The sequence below is a fragment of the Adelges cooleyi genome, unplaced genomic scaffold (genome assembly GCF_023614345.1).
Source record: "Adelges cooleyi isolate 19-005CV unplaced genomic scaffold, UGA_ACOO_1.1 ACOO_flye_CR_arks_rails_tigmint_CR_PRNA_21, whole genome shotgun sequence".
Classification (NCBI taxonomy): Eukaryota; Metazoa; Arthropoda; class Insecta; order Hemiptera; family Adelgidae; genus Adelges; species Adelges cooleyi.
Window position 1 is genome coordinate 11,267,241 of NW_026095871.1, and position 20,405 is coordinate 11,287,645.

General features: G+C 28.9%; 1 protein-coding gene across 3 annotated transcripts; it reads right to left on the minus strand.

The window, feature by feature from the left end:
* Positions 1-114: 114 nt before the first annotated feature.
* LOC126834603 (inactive ubiquitin carboxyl-terminal hydrolase MINDY-4B) lies at positions 115-17,166 on the minus strand. Of its 3 annotated transcripts, XM_050566652.1 has the most exons (10): positions 17,075-17,166; positions 11,639-11,727; positions 10,492-10,688; positions 9,962-10,127; positions 8,898-8,963; positions 8,564-8,634; positions 6,617-6,764; positions 6,335-6,546; positions 811-978; positions 115-348 (listed from the first exon to the last, which is right to left on the minus strand). In XM_050566652.1, exons 1-10 carry the CDS (start codon positions 17,097-17,099, stop codon positions 297-299), a joined length of 1,194 nt encoding a protein of 397 aa, XP_050422609.1. In that variant the 5' UTR covers positions 17,100-17,166; the 3' UTR covers positions 115-296. The 3 variants fall into 3 exon arrangements, with proteins under 3 accessions (XP_050422609.1, XP_050422611.1, XP_050422610.1); XM_050566654.1 differs by lacking the exon at positions 17,075-17,166 and having other exon boundaries at positions 10,535-10,688; positions 11,639-11,723; XM_050566653.1 differs by lacking the exons at positions 115-348; positions 811-978 and adding an exon at positions 6,130-6,246.
* Between the last annotated feature and the right edge of the window lie 3,239 nt (positions 17,167-20,405).

The following is a 20,405-nucleotide window of genomic DNA, read 5'->3' on the forward strand; positions in this document are numbered from 1 at the left end:
CTATTTAATACCTGTTATTTTTGAATAAAAAATATATTATAATATTAATGGACGCTCTGAGTGTTTTAATAACGTCCTTTTAATAGTGATATTTTTTTATTTGTATACATAATATTTGATGTCAGTTAATCGTCTGGTATTTATAATATAATATAAGCGCACGTGTGACGGTGTAAGTGAAGGTGTGCTCGAGTTTGTGTGTCAAAAATCGAAAAAGTCAACAAAACCCGTCCTCGTCCAATTTTTCTTCGGCTGTTGGCCGTTATAGTGGTAACACACGATTAGCCGTATTGAATTCAATTCATCGCATTAGTCACGCCTGTCCATTGAACGGAAGCTCCTTCCCATCTAAACAATAATAAAATGTATTGTCATAATACAAACAGACTACCGCAAATTTTACAGTATTAAATCAATATGTGTTAAATCAATGTGTCGGTTGCAATACTCTAAGTTAAACCGTCTATAATTTGCCACATACAATTCTTGTTATTTAAGTAAAACACAATGGTGGCTCTAACGCGGTGGACGGCTAGTATTTTATTTTTTTTACGGTATAACCGAAAAGACAGTTTTAAACTACTGTATAAAACTTGATCAACAATAAAAGATCCAGCAAACATTTTGAAAATATTGCATACGACGGCGACGTTCAGAGCACATTAATTGTATACTGATAGATGATTTAGTGATATTAAAACGGTTGTCAACACTTTGGAGCGGGACAATGATTTTAGGCGGTTTAGCACCGCACTCGGTTCAAAATTGTGTGCGCATTAAATCCTATTGCAAGCGAATTTTGGTTCTCACTTTGTATGTATAAGACATTCGATCAGCAATAGTTGCGGATTGGTGTTGTTCACGTCGTCCGAGGCATTGGCCCGAGACGATCTGCAACCGCCAGTGTTATGATGTGTCCTCGTGTCAACAGTGGCGTAGTTCTCGGTCCCGCTGCACGAATAGTAAGTCAACGGAAATCTAACGCAAAAGTTAAGTATCGTTTTATTTATCTCAACAACAACATAGCCCTAAGGACTAGTCATATAAATATTCTATAGTTTTATTTGTACGCAACTAGCTGCCCGTGCACGCCCTGTTTACTCTCTTGTCAACTATCCAGGGACTAACGATTTCCTCTTATCATCATCACATTGCCCCATCTCCATATTCCCTTTCCTGTTCTCTCCAGCACTGCCACGTGTTTTCCTCACTCCTCCCAGTCCCTCCCCTTCTCACATTTAAACACAACGTGTGCCCTCGTCTCCCCTCAACATTTTACCGATTTTTATATAATATGAAAAATATAAAAACTACAAAAAAAAAACACACGAATCGGGTCAGCTATAAGCGAGCCAACAGACAGACAGACAGAGAGACGTTGCTTTTTATAATATGTTGAGCAAAATAAAATGCAAATGAAGGTAATAATAATTTATAAAAGTGTTAAAAAAGCAACTAATTAAGACAATTCTAAGAAGAAAACCTATTAGTTTGGTTATGATTTGTTTTTTATTACTGCGATTTTATGCAACGAGGGTTTTTAATTAAACCGGAATGATTGATTAATTTAAAAAAACAAATAATTAATATACATTTCTATTTTATTTATGACTAATTGCAAGTGTTTTTAATTTAAATTTAGTTTTTAAATTCTGTAGTGTTAGGGTAAAAAGGGTCCAAAATAAGACCAAGTTACGATTTTATAACACAAGGCAGTTAGTTTTATGATACTTTTTTACCACGCTTTATTATTAATGATGATTTATACATCATACAGTCAAAAAAAAGGATATATTATAAGTAGATATATTATTCTTGCCTACTCAAACACCACAGGTCTATCGAAACACTGATCCTCATCACAAATATGTATATTAAAGGACATAAAGGGACTTGACAAACAGGCAGGGTTGCTTACGTTAAAGGGTAAGTATTTATATTTACCAATTATTTAAACTGACTAGTTGCTAGTGAGTAAAGTCTAAAATATACATTTTTTTCACAAAACCTGTTTTTATGGAAGAATTTGATAGGATAGAAACAAGAGTCGCTTTAAGCAAATAATTTTCTTTAAGTTTGTTGTTAAAAAAATGGGCACACTTGTAAAGTTTTAAATGAAGTGGTGAGAACCAAAAGATATAAGTGAATGCTATACAATTTTACAGTAGAGCAAAATTAAAATTATTTTATCTATGTGTTCTCATGGGTGATGCAAATTAGTTTTCTTTAATGTTTCGTTTAAAAATTGCTGGGCAATTATTTTAAATACATTTTCATATTGATTATACTGTTTATATTGATAAAATAAGTAAAAATACAAGTATATTTCACAACATCTTTTACTAAAGTCGATTTTATTTCCAGCTCAGACGGTTAATCGAAATTGTTTATTTTTACAAAACGCTAGAAAAGTCACTCTGAGGGTTAATCGAAGGGCGTATAGTATGTTATAACATTAGCTACGGCCTTCGAAGTTATATGAAAATAATGGCGCGTTTCATCTCGAGGGAAAATAAATATAAAAAATGTGATTTTCTCGAGCCATGAGAATATTGCATACGTGTAAATGTGAATGACTTCCATACGGTATCATTAAGGTTCGTGTATTACCAACACCGGTGAACACATTATCCACTATAAAAAATTGTATTAACTTTCCTAAGGTATTTTATTAACTTCACTGCCATTAAGGCAAACAGCAATTTTGTTTCGCTACACTCTAATAACTAATAAGGTAGAATAAAATACTAAAATGATTATATTAACAGCTTTTAGAGAAATGTCTATCGTGGTTAAAATATTTTTTTGTTTAAAGCGTATAGCGTGTAGTAATGTTTAGTTTATATGCACATTTTTTCGGGTTTTAAGAGGAAAGGTTGAACTCTTTGCTACATGAAGAAATCCAGCGGTCTATATAGCGATTAAATGGGCCACTATACCTGCGTATTTTTGGTCGAAAACAACTCATTCTACTTCAAGCGTACTGTTCCTAAGAATACTCCGATTTCAGTTTTGAATAAATATTTGAATTTTTCATAACATTTTCAAAGCATCGATCGTGGCATAATTTGAAAATGATTTTTTGTTATTTAATTATTTCAGTTTAATAAAGTTTAATTTCAGTTTAATTGCAGCTTTTTACATTGAAATAATTAATTAACTAAAAATAATTTTGAAACTATGCCACGATGGATGCCTTAAAAATGTTTTGAAGAATTCGAATGTTATTTCAAAACTTAAAATTTAATCAAAGTATTCTTAGGAACAGTACGCTGGAAGTAGAAACATATGTTTTTGTACAAAAATAGATCATGCATGCGTTATAAAATTTGAAAAAAAAAAATTTAATAATAAAATAGATCCTACCAATGTTAAGTTTTAGTGAAAAATTTCCTATACAATGCGCCTTAATAAATGCTAGTGTAGGGGCCCCTTCAGAGATATTGTGGATACAGTTATAAAAATAAATAAAAACACATACATGTAGAACCACCTCAACCTTCCCAGCTTCTCGACAAAACTAAAAAATTAATATGAATTCATTTTTTTTTTAGGAAAAAAGTATGGAACATTTTAACGTTAAAAAAAAAAATATTACACAAAAAAAAATATTCCAAGTAGAACTCATAAATAAATTCGATGAAAAATTAAAATACACATCCAACTAATTTTTTTATAATTTAAAATGAAATCGGATATTGTTAGATTTGTTTTTAATTTAAAATATTGTTTAACTGAAGTATAACGTGTTGTTTTATATTAAACGTTTTTACACGAACATTGATTATTGAAACAAATATGACATCAGTGATCAGTTATTTACATTAAAAAACAAAACTTGAAATGACATTTCACAACTCAATATATTACTTTTTAAGTTTATAAGCAATTGCCTATAGACACTATATATTATCAAAGTTAAATATTTAGCAATAACAGTAGGAAACAATTTAATATAGGTTAAAATAATAAAATCAATGTAACAAGTTAACGCTTTTAGGGTAAGTTACATTTTAATTATTATTAGTTAACAATTTTGCCATAATAACAGCTTAACGACTATTATATATTTTATAATAGACTTCCTATTCACTTACTTAAGGAATGGGTTTACAAAAACCCAATGAAATTAATTTTACCGTGGTGTAGTGTTTTGTGTTACTTTACTTAAACGATAGGATTAAAAGGGATATTTTTCTAAAAATATAATATTAATTATAGTTATAATAAAAATTATTTAAATAAATAAAGTTTCGCCATAAATAATTACAAGAATTTTCATTCAATTTATTTGTTGATATTTAGCTATAACTGTAAAGACATATTATTTCGTCTACTGTATTCAATTTTAATACTTATTACGGCTTTTTCTTTAGGTAATTTTAACGAAAACCGTGAAATAACTTTCCGTAAACTCTTAGTTAGTGCGAAACTGAGGAATCTGTTAGGAGTTAGAAAACAATGCAAGTATCAACAATGTAAATAAAATGTTACCTACACTTTTTACATATATATGATAAAACTTTTTCTGTGATAGTGATTCTTTTTAATTTATTACCATTCACTTCGAATCGGTGGGCACTATTTTTTTATGCTGTGTCCACTTTGTGATGACTTGGGGGCTTGAATTTAGATCAGCATTGTTTTTATTTTATTTAAATACTAAGGTAAGTCACGCCGTGTATAACATAGAGGGTTTACAATGGGAGCCTCTCTATATAATACGACGTTATTTTAAAAGAAAGTACAAAAACACACATTGCATAAGGTTCGTAAAGAGTGTAAAACAGTCAGTTTTTTTTATTGAAGATTATGCTAAGGTTAAGTTATTTCCCATAGGTACACTAAAACTATAAGTATAGTATATGGTTTTAGAATCATAATAGAGGTAAAATGTATATTGTATATAGATAATATACAACTTACATGTATACCACGAGTTGTTTAAAATACCTGAACCATGTCGAATACATGAATTCTATGCATGTATTGTATTATTATTATTGTTATTATGTTGGACCTGCTCGTAAAAAATCCATCCATCCATTTATTTACTAGTTACTTTTTAAAACGTCTACTTTGTGCTAAAAAAATTAACTTTTATAGTCTCAAAGGTAGTCTCGTTTTTGGTTTTCGAAATGCCATATATATTCATGTAAAACGAATATAAATAGTATATATCATTGTAGGCAGAATTAGGCATTTTTTCTTCGAAAAACGAATATAACTAATTTTATTTTACATAATCCAAGATGATTTTTTCGAATAATTTTTTTAATCGACATAATCTAAGATGATTTTTTTGAATAAAAAAAATTATCTAAATAATGCCCAACTCTGATTGTATGACATTTAACAATATTAATTATTATTTTCAAAATCAATATTATATTATTTTGAATAAACTTGTAGTTGCTTGACAATGGCCGAGACAATAGCCCAGCCAGGGTAGGTAGGTATGTATGAATCGCACATTAATATACATTAAGGGACTGAAATGTATATAATACATACAGGTATATTATATTATTGCAAACATTGATTGATTTTGCCAAATATCAGACTGACTGAAAGGCAAACACTTTGTATTCCGAACAATTGTTCATTGGCACTGCGAGTTACAGAATTACCACGATAACGATTTTCATTTATAATTAAATTTTCAAATGTATATTTATTCACTGGGACGATAAACGCGAAAGTGGTAAATCGGGTCCATTGTATGGACGCATTCACTAATTATGACGCTGGGTACGATTTAACCGATGAAATTTACTCATAGTTTTGCCAACTCGAGCAATGTGTAATAATATTTATGTTTCAAGTATACAGTACAATACAATCGAGAAAATCGGCAAAATGCTCTTGGCACGTGTGTTACTCGGAATTCGATCTACACTCACTTTGCATTCATTTCAAATTTATATTCTTAGCTGTTTTCTTTACTTCGACAAAAATTGGTAACAGATTACATTACAACAGATAACAGGTTAATTTTTTTAATTATCTCCGAAATATAAATTTTAATTGAAAAATGTTTATAAAAATATGTTAAAATATTACAATATCGAACCAAATAAAATAAAAAATTTTAGTTAACTGTATCGAAAATAACAAATTGTAATTTACCCCATTTGTTGACAATCACTTCCACTTCATGGGTGTAATTAAGGCTACTTAGATGCCTAACCCTTTACTATAGGTTTTAGCTACCCCTAACTACTCGAAAAATATGTGTTTTTCAAGCTAAATACAATAGTAATTTACAGTTATATTCAATGTTAATCGTTAACATACTATTAAATTGTTGTACTGTGCTCTTTGGACGACATACCTGCGTTCGGCCAAATGATTCCTGAGCAGTTCTCTGTTGGTGTTGAATAGGACTCCGTAATGACCTTTGGCGCAAACCACCCATATGGGATAAGACGGGGTTTTCAGCCTCGAGCCCGGTATCTGTGTGATCTGCGCCGGTGTGGCCGTTTCTTCGTAGTGCACCAGCAGACCGACTTCGCTCCTTGCCAACACACCGTAATGCGGAATGGCCTGTAAATCGAAAGCCGACCAAAAAAATAAAACCAAACTGCAAAAATTTTTTTGAAAAATATCTTTTTACATAATGATGTTCGTCGCCGATGTTGATTATGCCGTTGTGTAGATTCGGAGTGGCTCTGCCGGTCAATAGCAGCGTTACTATACATATGGATCCCTCTTCGGCGTTCGATATCAGATAAGACTTTTCTTCCATCAAATCCGACATGGTCCTAAAATAAGGGTAATTTTGTAAAATCTTGAATCACTATGATCATAAGCTATAAGCTATAAGAAATAACGACCAAAGCGTTACTTTTGTCTTTTACCGCAACACAGACACACGTATAGACTTGCTATGTTTCGGGTTTCCTACAGTATTATGTGTTACCTATTTGGAACGGCTAACAGTCACTCAGTTTCAAAGGTAGACTATTAAAAGTTTATTTTTATTTTTATCAGAAGAACGAAGGTTGGGTATTTATTTTTTAAATCAAGGTCGCCTAACAGACATGCATATAAATTTTATATTTGATTTTAGTTTATAAATTGAAGTGAACAATAATTTTTCTTAAGAAAAAACTTGGGTTAACACTTAAATTTTTATAAATTATCATTGACCGTATGCTATATTAGAGTAAGCTCTTAATTTGGTAGTATTAGCAAAAACGAAATATAATTTTTGAATATTCGATTTAAAGAAAATTATAGGTTTAATATAAACATTTCTGATCTAAAATAACAACTATGTAGTCGAATTTCATACATTTAGCCCTTAAGAAAGAAAATGCAAGAGATCATAAAATCTTCGAAGACAATAATTGAGCAAATGATCAGTCAGATGTTACTTTTCTTCTTTACAAAAAACAAAAACTCCCTTATTATAAAATTCACAAAATTAATGATTGAAAAAAATATTCAAACAGGCAAATGTAATCATTAGTTACTAAAAGTAAAAACAATAATAGTCGCATTATCTTTTTAATGCAACTTAATAACAGTGCTATTAATGACTAATTATGTATACATTTTGATTTTTGCTGATTAGAGTGTTTTTATTCATTATGTGGAGTGTATAATAAATTAATAATGGTCAATAATAGTAATTAGTACAGTGATGATATTATACGTACCATCTATATGTTATCACTTATCAGTATGTTATAATAATTACCCCACATGACCCTTATATGTTACCAACATAACTAATAATAAATAATCATAATTTTGGTTTATATCCTTTAGCAGTCTCAATTGAATCAAAGTGATATCGAATTGCTTTTAGTTTAATGACCAAACATTTGTAAGGTGATAACAACTTATATGTTGTAAGAGTTTAATATGAAACTTCAAATATATTGCAAATTCTATTATGTGAGAACTTAAGTTAAGCATTTTGATTATCGAATTCTTTTACAACTGAAACATATACGGACATTAAATTATCTCGTGACATGCTTACCCAAATTCCAATGATCATATTACAAAAACAGAACGAGTGATTCGGTAAATGCAAAAATATATTGATTTAAGTATAATTTTTTATTAGAAAACAAATCTACATTGTAGTTATTCTTCGAACAGAGTAATTTTATGAAGTATAACGAGACGTAGTAGGTACTTAATTCAATTAACTCGAATTGGAAGTCCTATAGGAACACTACTAAAAACAGATTTTTTATAATTTACCGTCTACAGAGAAGTAAATTTACTAAAAATTGTTCGAAGAATGGTTAACTATTGTTCAATTTTGGAAAAATTGAAATAATATAATGACTAAATAATTACTAAAGAAATGTGTTTTTTTTTTATTGAGTAGACACAATTTTATGATCTTAGATTCACATCAACACTAAAGTACGCTACATGGTCAACTATTCGGTTGCCTTTTCTTTTGAATATCTATTATTGACTTTTGCATTATTAATTATAATTTGTAGTTATTAATTTATAATAAATGTTATGTATACTAAAAGTGTATCTTAAAAATATATAATTTTGATTATTAAAAATAAAAAAATATATATATTACTTAGACAATCCTCGTGTTAATACTGCACTGTATAACAGTAATAACGATCCAGGGCCAGGATCATCTTGAAACTGAAAAATGTATATTATAAAAATATATATATACATAGCCATATATAAGAACAAATTGAAATTTCAATGTAAATTAATAAAAAATTCAAATTTATTTACTAAATTTATTTGTATTAACTAAATTAGTTTGCCATTTCATATCTCACAAAGGCGTGTTGAGAAAATATATGCTATCAACAAATGGCATACATTTTTTATAAACAATAATTTAGGCCATAATGTGTTTTATAATAACGTTGATTTCAGCAACTATGGAATCTTACCAAATGCAAATATCTCTTGATGAAAATTTCTAAGTCTTCTACATTGGTCAGCTCGAATAAATGAAGCTGGAATGTAAAAACAAAATAATAAAACTATTTTTATTATAGTTTTTATATTCAGTCTGTCAAATGATAGTTTTTCCCTAAAGTAATGTTTGGTGTTGTATAATATCTGTCTACATTTTACAAACCTATTTCATATATTATGTATTGTAATTGCGGGTAATAAAAATTAACAAATTAAAAATCAACTTATTTATTAGGCAAAACATCTGTGCTCATTACAAGATAAAAGCATTTTTTTTAATTAATAATTATTAAAATGTTAGGTTTTCAAACACATTTATCTAGTACCTCCTTAATTAACTTAGTATATACTATATTGTACTACAATTTCGTGTTTTCAAGATCTGATTTTTATTGCATTCTTTACTTTAAACGTTATTATTCATATTTTTTAAGTTAAAGTTACTATGGTTGATATTGATGCTTTAGATTCATGTCCAACAAAATAAAAGAGACAATAATTATGTTTTTAAACGGAAAAAATATTATACTAAAACGAACAGAAAAATACACATTACGTATTCTGAAAATGCAACTTTAGTTGTTGTAAAAAATATATATTACTTATTAGGATGTTTATTTTATGAACTGTACTCATCGTTAAACGCCATTATATTAAATATTTAAATAACGGTTATAACGAGTACAATTTTGATATAAACTGAATTTCATTAAATGGTATTATAAAATATTTTATAAGAAACATTTGAAAACGTATAAATATGTATTTTATGTAATTTTAATAACTTACATTATATTTTGTATACCTACTCAGTACTCGTATTATATCATACTTAATGTTTTTAAAAGTACACTATAGTAATAGTGTAATTCATCAAATGTTTTTTCATAGCCTAATAAATATTTATCGATAAGATTGAAAAATATAACATCATATTTTATAGTTTTTAAAAATATGATGTATGTTATTATATATTATTGTTTTGTGTACAAAACGTATTATTGTTAAACGATAAGTTACTGTTAATGTTATCAACCTTTTCGGTAACGTTATCCTGGAAGTAGTTTAAAGAATGAGAAACATAACTTTTTTCTTGTGGTAAGCAAATGACGACTTGTTTATTTTCACCAGTTTTCCACAATATAGTGGTCAACGATCTACTAAGGGCGTCTAATTGTTGTTGTTTTGACGGTTTCAAACACCTGAAAACATACAATCGACGAGTAATAATAATGCAAAGTTTTCGACTGGTAAAATCGATCAATACTTTTTATTTTTACTCGTATATAATATAAAAAATATTTGTGTGAACACATATAAATTTATAAGAAACTGAAAAAGTGTTTATCTGACAAAATTGTATTGAAATAAAGTAATATGTACGTTTATATAAATAACGTCAAATAATTACACAATAAAATATACAATATTATGCGCAAAAAATTAAAATAAATTAATGCATTTTTGATCAAATAAACAGCCTTTTGTCTAAAACCTTAGGTATCAATTTTTTTTTTTTTTTAACTTGTATGGAAAATAAAAATATAGATTTTTTTTGAAACTTACGAACTACCACAACCGGTAAACAACAAGTGTTTGAGTATGTAACCTTGTATCGCAGAAAGCATGCCTCTGGTGCCATTTCTGCGGGCTCTCAACCCGTAAGACAACTCTTTTTCTGGATCGCGAAACACTAACCCAGTACGGAACCATTCGCCCCTTGGTGGTGTATCACAGGCCCCAAACACTGCCAACCGCAAAGCCTGGCAAAATAAATGTGTTTCAGTTTTTGATTTATCCTATGTTTACCATAGAGGTAGCAGAGAGCGTTAAAACTTTTCCAATTTCGACCTTAAAACTATTAAATATCCATTTATTTACGTTTTACTTGACGAATATTGCCTTTTTAAGTTTGAGTAATGGAAACATCCTAAATAATCAATTTTGTTAAAAATCAATAATCTGGATTATCTCAATTGTTTTTAATAAACGGAAAATACATATTTTGTAACAAGTTTTATTATTTAGCAAAAAAAAAACATGTAAATAATTTTATTAATTAAAAAAACTAAAAATTCGGATAACCCGGTTAATTTAGAGAATTCCCTATACAAAATTAGTCAACAATAAACAATTTCATCAGTATTAAATATTATAAAAAGATAAGACTGTACTCAACTTTTTATTTATTCTCAGAGCTTAAAGCTTCAACTCTCTTATAATCACTTACGACAGATTTCATTTGCTTACGTATTGAATTTAAACAAACTATACCAAATTTGAATTAACTCTTAATGATATTTTTTAAAGTGAAAAGTAGTATATGTATGCATGTATAAAATTAAAACGTTTGTTTCAAAAATGTAATAAAAGTGCGAGGTATTCTAAAATAGCATGTAAAAACATTAGAGAGTATAAAATATATAACGTATTATGCTTTATCATTTACACATAAACGCACATGTCAATTTTCCATCAATACTAAATTCCTTACAGTACAGCTAATATATATATATATATATATATAATATAATAATAGTATATATATATATAATAAAACAACGAGCCAGCAGTTTTTTGTAATGCGTGTATTTGATACTGACGAAAATGACAAAATAAAAAAACATCTTAGAACCATGATGATTGCTCCATCAACGTGGAAATAAATTATAAAGGAAGTCTACAATAATGGCGTTATATAGTGTCGACTTACCTTGGCTTGTTCCACGGTGATCGGCTGCCCACCCGTCACTGGTTCTCGACTATACTTATACTGTTGATTCCTAGCATACATAACACGGTCTGGAAAAAAAATGCAATAATACTTAATATAAGTCAAGGTCTTGTAACCTGACTATATTGGATTCCAAGTAAAAAAACAATGTACTGTATTTTATTTCAACCATAGCATTTTGATATTCATTATATTAAACCTGTGTAAATCTAGATCAATTTTACTATGCGGCCATTATACGATACGCAATATTGGTGCAACATAAACAACGTTGCAATAATAAGAAATCGATGGTAATTAATTAATGCCCCTTTATGGTTTCTAATTTCTAATTCCAAAAAGTAATCAAATATTAAACAACAACTTTCCATTCGCAATTTCAAGTTAAAAGTGTCTTATACATATTTCGTGAACGTTGGAGAAACTATTCTTTCAACTTCAAAGGCAAAAGTAATTTTTGATATTATGAAAATTATAATTTAAAAATAAATGAAAAAAACATTTTATGATCCAGTTAAGACTGAGAGAAAATTAATTTTTTGTTAGTGAAAATAAATTAGTATGTAATATCTAGTATAAGTATAGTTATTTATAAAATATGATATACTAGTTTTCAGTTTAAATCATACATTTAATAATATATTTGCGTTAAAAACTCGAAAATAAGTAATAATTTCAAATTAAGTAACAACTTAAAACAATATAGGTTTATATGGTTATAGTTAATTAGTTTAAAACTATATTTAATTTTTCTTTACTAACTTTCTTTTTCTTTAGCGATAAATGAAAAGGTCAGAACCAAATTGACACTAGTGAATAGTGATAATTACAGAACTTTACAGGCGAAAAAAGTCAAAATGTTTATTTCAATCTTCAGCTTTGGGTGTTATTAACTAGTATTGAAAATTGTTGATGTTCCCATCATGATTTTGAAATTGTATGTTTTTATTGGTTATAATTTTTGTTTGTTTGGTTAAATATTTTTAAGTGAAAAATTATATTAATATATTTTTATGGGTCCTAATAAAGTTCCGTGCATTATATTTATATTTAACTGTCAAACTACAAAAAAGAAAGTTTAACTTTTTTAGGGTTTTTTTCAATTTTAAGGGTGACAAATTTTTCCTACTTATACCTCCTTAATTACCAGCTAGATACTATTAGGATCCGGCGTATAATATTGTAAACAAATAAATAAAAAAATGTATTTTAAGAGAGCATAAAACGTAAATGTTACAATTTAGTGAACATTTCAAACTTAACGTATTCTGTCAAAAAAAATTGAATTCAAAATGTCCAATATATCAAGAAAAAACATAGATTTGTCGCCTAAAAAAATTGTGTTTATCATTTCCCCAAAAACCTTACCGGCATCGCACTGCAAATCATCAACTTCAGCCATTACACTTCGTTACGGTTGCGGTAGTGTAGATTAAATGAACTCGAGGAATGGAAACAACGTTATCTTTATATTTTGTTAAAGCGAATTTAGTTTTTACATTAAAAAAGAAAAAACCGATTAACTGTCGCCGCCATGACAGTGATACGAGGGGTATCGAAAGTGCGTGTTAAACCTAAGGTGTAAACGTTTTAGTTTTATTTCAAAAACAATATTCTGTCACGAGAGTCTTTAAAAATTAATACACGAACTTAGTATCCACACCCCTGAAAAGTTCCTTTTCAATAAAAAGAGAAGAAGAAACAAGTACAATTTTTCACTACAACCCTTTTTTTCTACATGCAACAACTTTTGTTTCACAAAACCAATTACTATTGAACTTTATTCAAATTAAGTACGATTCGATTATTTCTTTTATTTATAATTGAGTTTCAAAAGTAAACAAATAAATTAATTGCATTATCTTTAGCATTGGTATGACTACGTAACTATCTTAAGTGCCGTATGCGCATATCAGTCGATAGATCAAGGTTAGTGCTAAAGTTACCAATGGCCAAAATAAACAACAAATAAATTAAAAAACCTTAAGTAATGGTAAGACGTCGCTGTTCGACGAATAAAACACGTTTTAACTATTTCTCGATTAAAACATAAAATAAATAAATTAAAACGGCTAGTATTAAAAAACAAAAAGTACATTTTATATTCTTTTAGCTTCGACCAGGAGCTGCAAAGAAAATATTGTTTTTACAATAATGTGATTTTAATATTTGTGTTTGGTCCTACGATACCTATCTCCCAAACCACCGCGATCCACTCAAAATCGAAAAAACACTCAAAGAAATTACATATTTTTTATCTTTAAATTACGGCATTCTGTAACTTTTTTTTAAATTGTAGAATTTTTTCCAAATTTGTATGGAATATTTGTTAGACATGCACGACTAACTATTATTATATTTTTAAATTGTTTAAATTATTAGGTACAGCATATTTTAAACACACACTGATCGATATCAAAAACCGCTGATGGCATCATTAGTTGATATTAACTATAAAACTTTTAATAGTGTGTTAAAGTCGATTTACTTAAATGATGGTATGATATGCAAATAATAGGAACGTTCAGATAAAAAATGTACTTAATTATACTACTTTTTAAAATTTTAATCACCCATAGTACCTATAAAAAACTTTTTATACTGATCCTAGATTCTTAAATAAATATTGGAGAACTAAGAAACGCAATGCGTTAATTCTATAATAGTGTTAACGTGTAGCAAATTACACAAAAATATTAATAATATTAATTTTTTATTGTAAAATAAATTGAAATTTTCTGAATATGTTTTAATTTAAATAAAAAGTGAGAAAAAAATTAATAAATACTCAGTAACAAAAAGCAGCTGTGATCCAAATGAAACCCCATCGAGTTCTTACAAATAAAACCTAACAACTTAAAATAATCGATAAAAATCGATCAAATAATTGTTATTTTGTAACATAATAATTTATTGACACAGCGTGTAATCTCAAATCATACTATGATACATACATTTTTTAATAAACTTGAACCTATAAAAAGGCGCCGAACAATATCATTTGTATGTACTTCGATTATAATAACAATGCCAATAAATTATTTTGCACAATGCGTATAAACTAATTTACATTTTTTTTATTTAGCATTAATAAAATAATTAAAAAGCCCCAAAGAGAAAACCATCCTCATGTTTAACAAAGGATTTGGTTCTTATAATTGTATCTTAATTAAAGATGATTAAATACATGATATATCTACTTTAATAAATACATCTGCATTTAAATCTGTTATATTCTTAATGTTAATAATAATATACCTCTTAAATAAAAAATATATTATCTTTAATGAAATTACTTGCTTGAAATCTATATATTCTATATATTTGATAGTTACATTATTTTAGTATTTGTAAATTGTATCCCAGTAAAATATGGATTTACTGTTATTCTACTTTAAAAAAAAAAATACTTTATATATAATATACATGATATTTGTTAGCTTGCAGACATTTTTGTGGTTATTATATTACTAAATATTATAAATTTAAATTTTACTGCATGTACACTAAAGATAGCATAATATATTGCTCATTTACAAATTTCCCATATTAGTTCCATATGTTATACATGTATAAGTAAATGATAATGTGATTACGTGTAACTCAATTAAAACCTACATTATTATGATGTTTGGCAAAATTCTACATTGCGATTTTATCAGTGTGGTGACAGTAGTATTATAGTTTAGTAAAATCTGCATTGTATACCTACCTATGCATATTAAATTCCCATCGTGTTTGAAAACAACACACACGGCACACAAATTTATATATAATATAACATTACTACCCCCATTTTCAAAAGACTTTGTCAAACTAATTTTATTTACAATCGGTTGTTCAGCTAATATGTATTCTTTGAATCAACGGATTTTTCAATAAATTAATTCCAAAAAGTAAGAGCGATGGAACCAGGTAACGTAGCGCCTTAGCTTATGTGAGAATGTCAGTTATTTAATTTAATTTTAGATTCAAAAGATCCTCTATTCATCAGTAATAAACACCCGAACCATGATCAAACTGACTTTGAAATTGAAAACGTACATGTAATACTCGAAGCAAGAGCTTTCGCAGAATTTGCATAGAGGATTTTGTTCAAATGGAATTCACCGAATAACATTTTATCTAATCCGACAGAATGGAGAACAGACGTTGGTTGCAAATCAATACAATATAGCTTGATTTATTCAACAAAATAATCGCAGGGACATTTCAATCCAGCCCTCTTCCGTACCTACCAGTTTTTGTAAACAATAGTATACCTACCTCTTCATCATGACGAGATTTAAAAAGTCATGTAAACATCTATGTTCGAGTAAAAAGAAAATACGTATATAAATCATAACTCATAAGATTGGACGGCTTTACAGATAGAATGCATTCTATTTTTTTCATGATTAGAAGTGTCTCGTTAAAAAATCTTCAATTTTAGTATTTCTTTTGAAATCGCAATCTAGCTTATGGTTATTTGTATTGCATGATCCGTTTAGCTTGACAAAAATAATCATCATTTATAAATAAATACCTAAAATGCCTAAATAGTACCTATTTATAGTAGTATTTGTAGAAGACACGTGTATTTTTATCATCATTATTTTGCGTATGTTGAAATATATCCGAGTGCGTCCAACAGATTCAAATATTGACATTCCAACGTGCATCGGGGTGCATGCTTGTGCATGAGTACGCCAATTGTTTATGCAGCTGTCGAGCTAGCACATCCCTCGTGTATATGCGTCGATGGTGACCTTACACCGATGCGTGTGTATACATTGACATTTTAACAACTTTCATGCGTATATTTATATACAGTGTATGTTATACATGTTTACTGTGTTCAATCCGAAATATATGTATAATTAACAGTCGTTTGAAATTCACGGATGACCTCAGCTCCACCCACCACTGATCCTACTCGTTTTCACCCTATCCAACCTTTGTACTTCTACGTCGCCGAACCATATTTCTTATTAGATAAGTTTAATATCTGTACCTCGAGAGAGAAAGCTAATTTCATACTTTGAAACTTTTGGGTGAATTAATATTAAAGTTTTTGGCGACTTTATAAGAAATAAAAATAAAGGTATGTTGTGTTTTAGTCATATCCGTCATAGCCCGTGTAGGCAGAGGTGGTATACGCTTGAACAGTTCTCTTTTTAAATGGCTTGAAACCCAGAGGAGTTTTGAAGGATTTGAACTTCTCAACGGCCCTCTAGCAACGTTTACGGACAAGGTGAACAATACGATTCGTATTCTAAGAAGTTTGATTGAAGTTAGGATGAAACTTAACTGACTCAAAGTTAATAAACGATTTCCTGTTTCATTTTCGAATTTACTCTCTACTCAGATAAATTAACGATAATATAATTATATTAAGTTTTCAATAATGGTAATTCGACTTAACATTGGAAATACCTGTTCGCTTTTGTACCGTGCACATGTCGGTGTTGTGTAACGGCAAAATGTTTTTCAGTGGACACGAAACGTTGTGACAATTATTGTTGTTCTTGCGTTGAGTCATTTTGCGGATGCGGAAACGACTATGCCGAGGGGGTTGTAAACGGTCGTCCGGATAAAGTTGACCATTCTACTGGCACTACTACTACCGATAACGAACCACGCTTGAGAACATTTAAGAATTAATTTCAAATCGAGTAAACAGCAACTGACCGGTACTAGTACGCCTCATCCTTAAGACTTGGCTGTAGCCATAACGCGTTATAAGGTCATGTTTGTCGTCCGCGTTACACGGCCGACATGGAAGTACTTGGCGTTATTACACTCGGCTAGGGCATACGTTATCTACATTGAATGTTGCACTCGTTGTCGTATTATTAATTATGGATTAGCAATTTTCATAAAATTGACCTTCGCCTCCGCTAACGAAGACAAGCGCACGCGATTTACTTTTCGCCTGGCGGTTACTACTAACGGCGGAATAAATTGTTATACCTAATATGATAACGATAATGCATTATCGAAGACACCAGACAATGATTTTCTACAAGACACGAGCGCAAGCGCCGTTTTTTTTGTGTGTGTGTCGCTCCGACACAATGACAATCACACGAGTTCGAATTGATGTTATTAGACTCTGCTGCGTGATATGGCAGTATGAATAATTACTGTACAGGACGGGGCAAGACGTGAGGTTGCGATGGGGAAAAAACTAATACCCAAGGTGAATAATAATAATACTAAGTCCTTCGCAATCGATCATTTTGGAGACGTTGAAAAAAACGAGTAAATGGAAATCGAACAAAATATATATTATCACCACACATACACAGTATACAATATCAACAATGTTGTGTAGTTCCTATATATACTGTTATGATGGAGTACCCGTACCGATGACTTCAAAGCGATTCGTTTCTTGCCAATTCGCATAGTTTAACGGAATATGTGGTGTAGCTAGACCAAGTCGTTTCGAGTACTTATACTAGTTACAGTACACGTGAGATTTTGACTCGTAGACGCTTTTTCCATAAGTACTCGTCATGGTCTTGAATACAACGTGGGGTTTTCCAAAAACTACCATTGTATAAGCGAAACCGACAGCCGATATTCTCAAAAAGACTTTTTAAATAAAATTGTTTTCCTTTAAAATAGGCCCTTTATAATCCTTATTAGGTAAACCATAGTGTTATATACATTTTATACTAAAACTAAATATTTTTTACTTATTGTGGAAATAAACCTTCCGTTGTCATTTCAAATTTTAACAAAATCAATGTAAAAAAACTCATTAAAAATTATTACTTAATACAAACAAAATACTGTTCAATATCATAGTTGAATCACACATTTTAATGCAACGCTCTAAAGATAGACACACAAGAAATTAGTACGACGTCACATTTTTATAAATAAATTCAACATGGCTATTTTTTATAAGATCCATAGACATATTATTAATATTTAAAACTTTTTTTTTTTTATTGAGATTCAATGCATGTTAGTGTGCACCAATTTTTATTTATTTTGAGATTGTACAAAACATATATTAACTTGTAATCAATATGTATGTAAGTGGATTAAATAATCAATTAATAAAAACTTGTAATTCGACATGTGTGTTAAGAAGAACATGAAAAGCAGAGCCGAAACTAAGTATGGGGAAGGCCAAAAGCCTCTTGAGTAAGCCGATAATCCGATTTAAAACTTATCTAGTCGAAATGTAGTTTAATTAGTTTTAATCGTTTCAAATACAACGGAAAAAATAATTCAATATATAAAATAAAAATAAAAATATTATTAATTTATAAGAATTAAGCGTGTAGCCATATCCATGCATACATAAATTTCTATTTTTTTGAATTCCTACCGTCTCTCTCCCCTCCAAATAAACAGAGCTCTTACTAGGATCATATTTCACTGTGTAATGGTTATTACCCTATTCTATTCTAATGAACGAGCAATAATTGTATACATATATAAATAACTATTTGCGAACGTCTGAAAGGATTTAAATTAAATTAGCCGACATAATGTCATACACTGATGTTAACTATTGTAACCATAAACTAAAATACATTTTAAAAGTCATCATTAAATACCAAAATGTTTTTACTCACATAGAATCCATTAATAAATGATACAAATTAGTTAAAGTTGCATTAAAAAACGTACAAAAAAAAAAAAAATAATGACAAAATTCATAATTTGAAATATGAAGAGTGAAAGTGTCAAACGTTCCAAGTGCCAAAGTATAAAAATTGAACTTTATAATTTGATTTGTATTTTAATTCATTACCGGAAACACTTTAACATATTTTTGAGTTTTACATATGATTGTTTTTTTTCTTAAAATTAGTTACCATATTTAAACTTTGTTTTTAACATTTGTCATTTTCTTATCCAATCTCTTAAAAAAAATGTACAAAAACAAATCGGAAAAAGTAGTAAAAAATAAATGTTTGAAAACGTACAAATCAAAAATATCAAATAAAAGTAATATCAAATGTCCCCAAAAGCATATTCTAGTGTGGAGAGGGAAAAAGTTTTATTTTGTAAACTACTGATGAATTAAAAAAGTTTGGTCATTTTATTTATATTCGGAAAAATAACAAAAATGGAACTACCAAAATGTTTAGTTAATAAATAATATGTTTAACAAACCTACACAAATTTTAGTAGTTCAATAATTTTTTTTGAAATTCGGGATATATGTATTTCGATATTACTTTCTATACAAACCAAACACAATATCATATTATTATATATTTATCTTTGCCTTATCCCACGCTGCTCGCAAGTAGATTCGTTCACTCTCAATCCTCTCTCCCAATGTTTGCCCTAAACGTCAAAATTGTTACCATGTTCAAGAAGTTACCTACTTAAATATTAAATAAAAAGTTAACTGAAATATACACGATGTGGTTATTTATTATACGTTACATTTTTATTAAAATATACCTGCACTAATATATGAATAACTCGAGATGTCATTAAAAGTTACGAATGTAAGTATAATATGCTTATACGAATGTTATATGCACAAGTTTCTATTGCTTTGACCAGAATCATTGTTAGACAAAATCAGACTGCGCGAGGGCTTAATTCCCTACGTTATTTTAGCGGTTAAAACTTTTAACATTGTTGCCATTGACAAGTGTAATCATACAAATTATATATATTCTATCATAGGCATGCTCTTACATGTCGCTGAAATAATAAAACGTTTTATGACCGTTTGCAGCAATTAAGTTTAACTTTTTTAGGGTAGTCTAAGAATAACTGTAAC

What these genes read in the sequence shown, in the direction of transcription:
- LOC126834603 (XM_050566652.1), bottom strand. Translation starts at nt 17,099, where the DNA reads ATGTGCACGGTACAAAAGCGAACAG. An exon ending in TTTACCGGTTGTGGTAGTTC is followed by an intron (nt 10,128 to 10,491) that starts GTAAGTTTCAAA and finishes GTATGTTTTCAG; the next exon opens with GTGTTTGAAACCGTCAAAAC. An exon ending in AATCATTTGGCCGAACGCAG is followed by an intron (nt 979 to 6,334) that starts GTATGTCGTCCA and finishes CTTTTGCGTTAG; the next exon opens with ATTTCCGTTGACTTACTATT.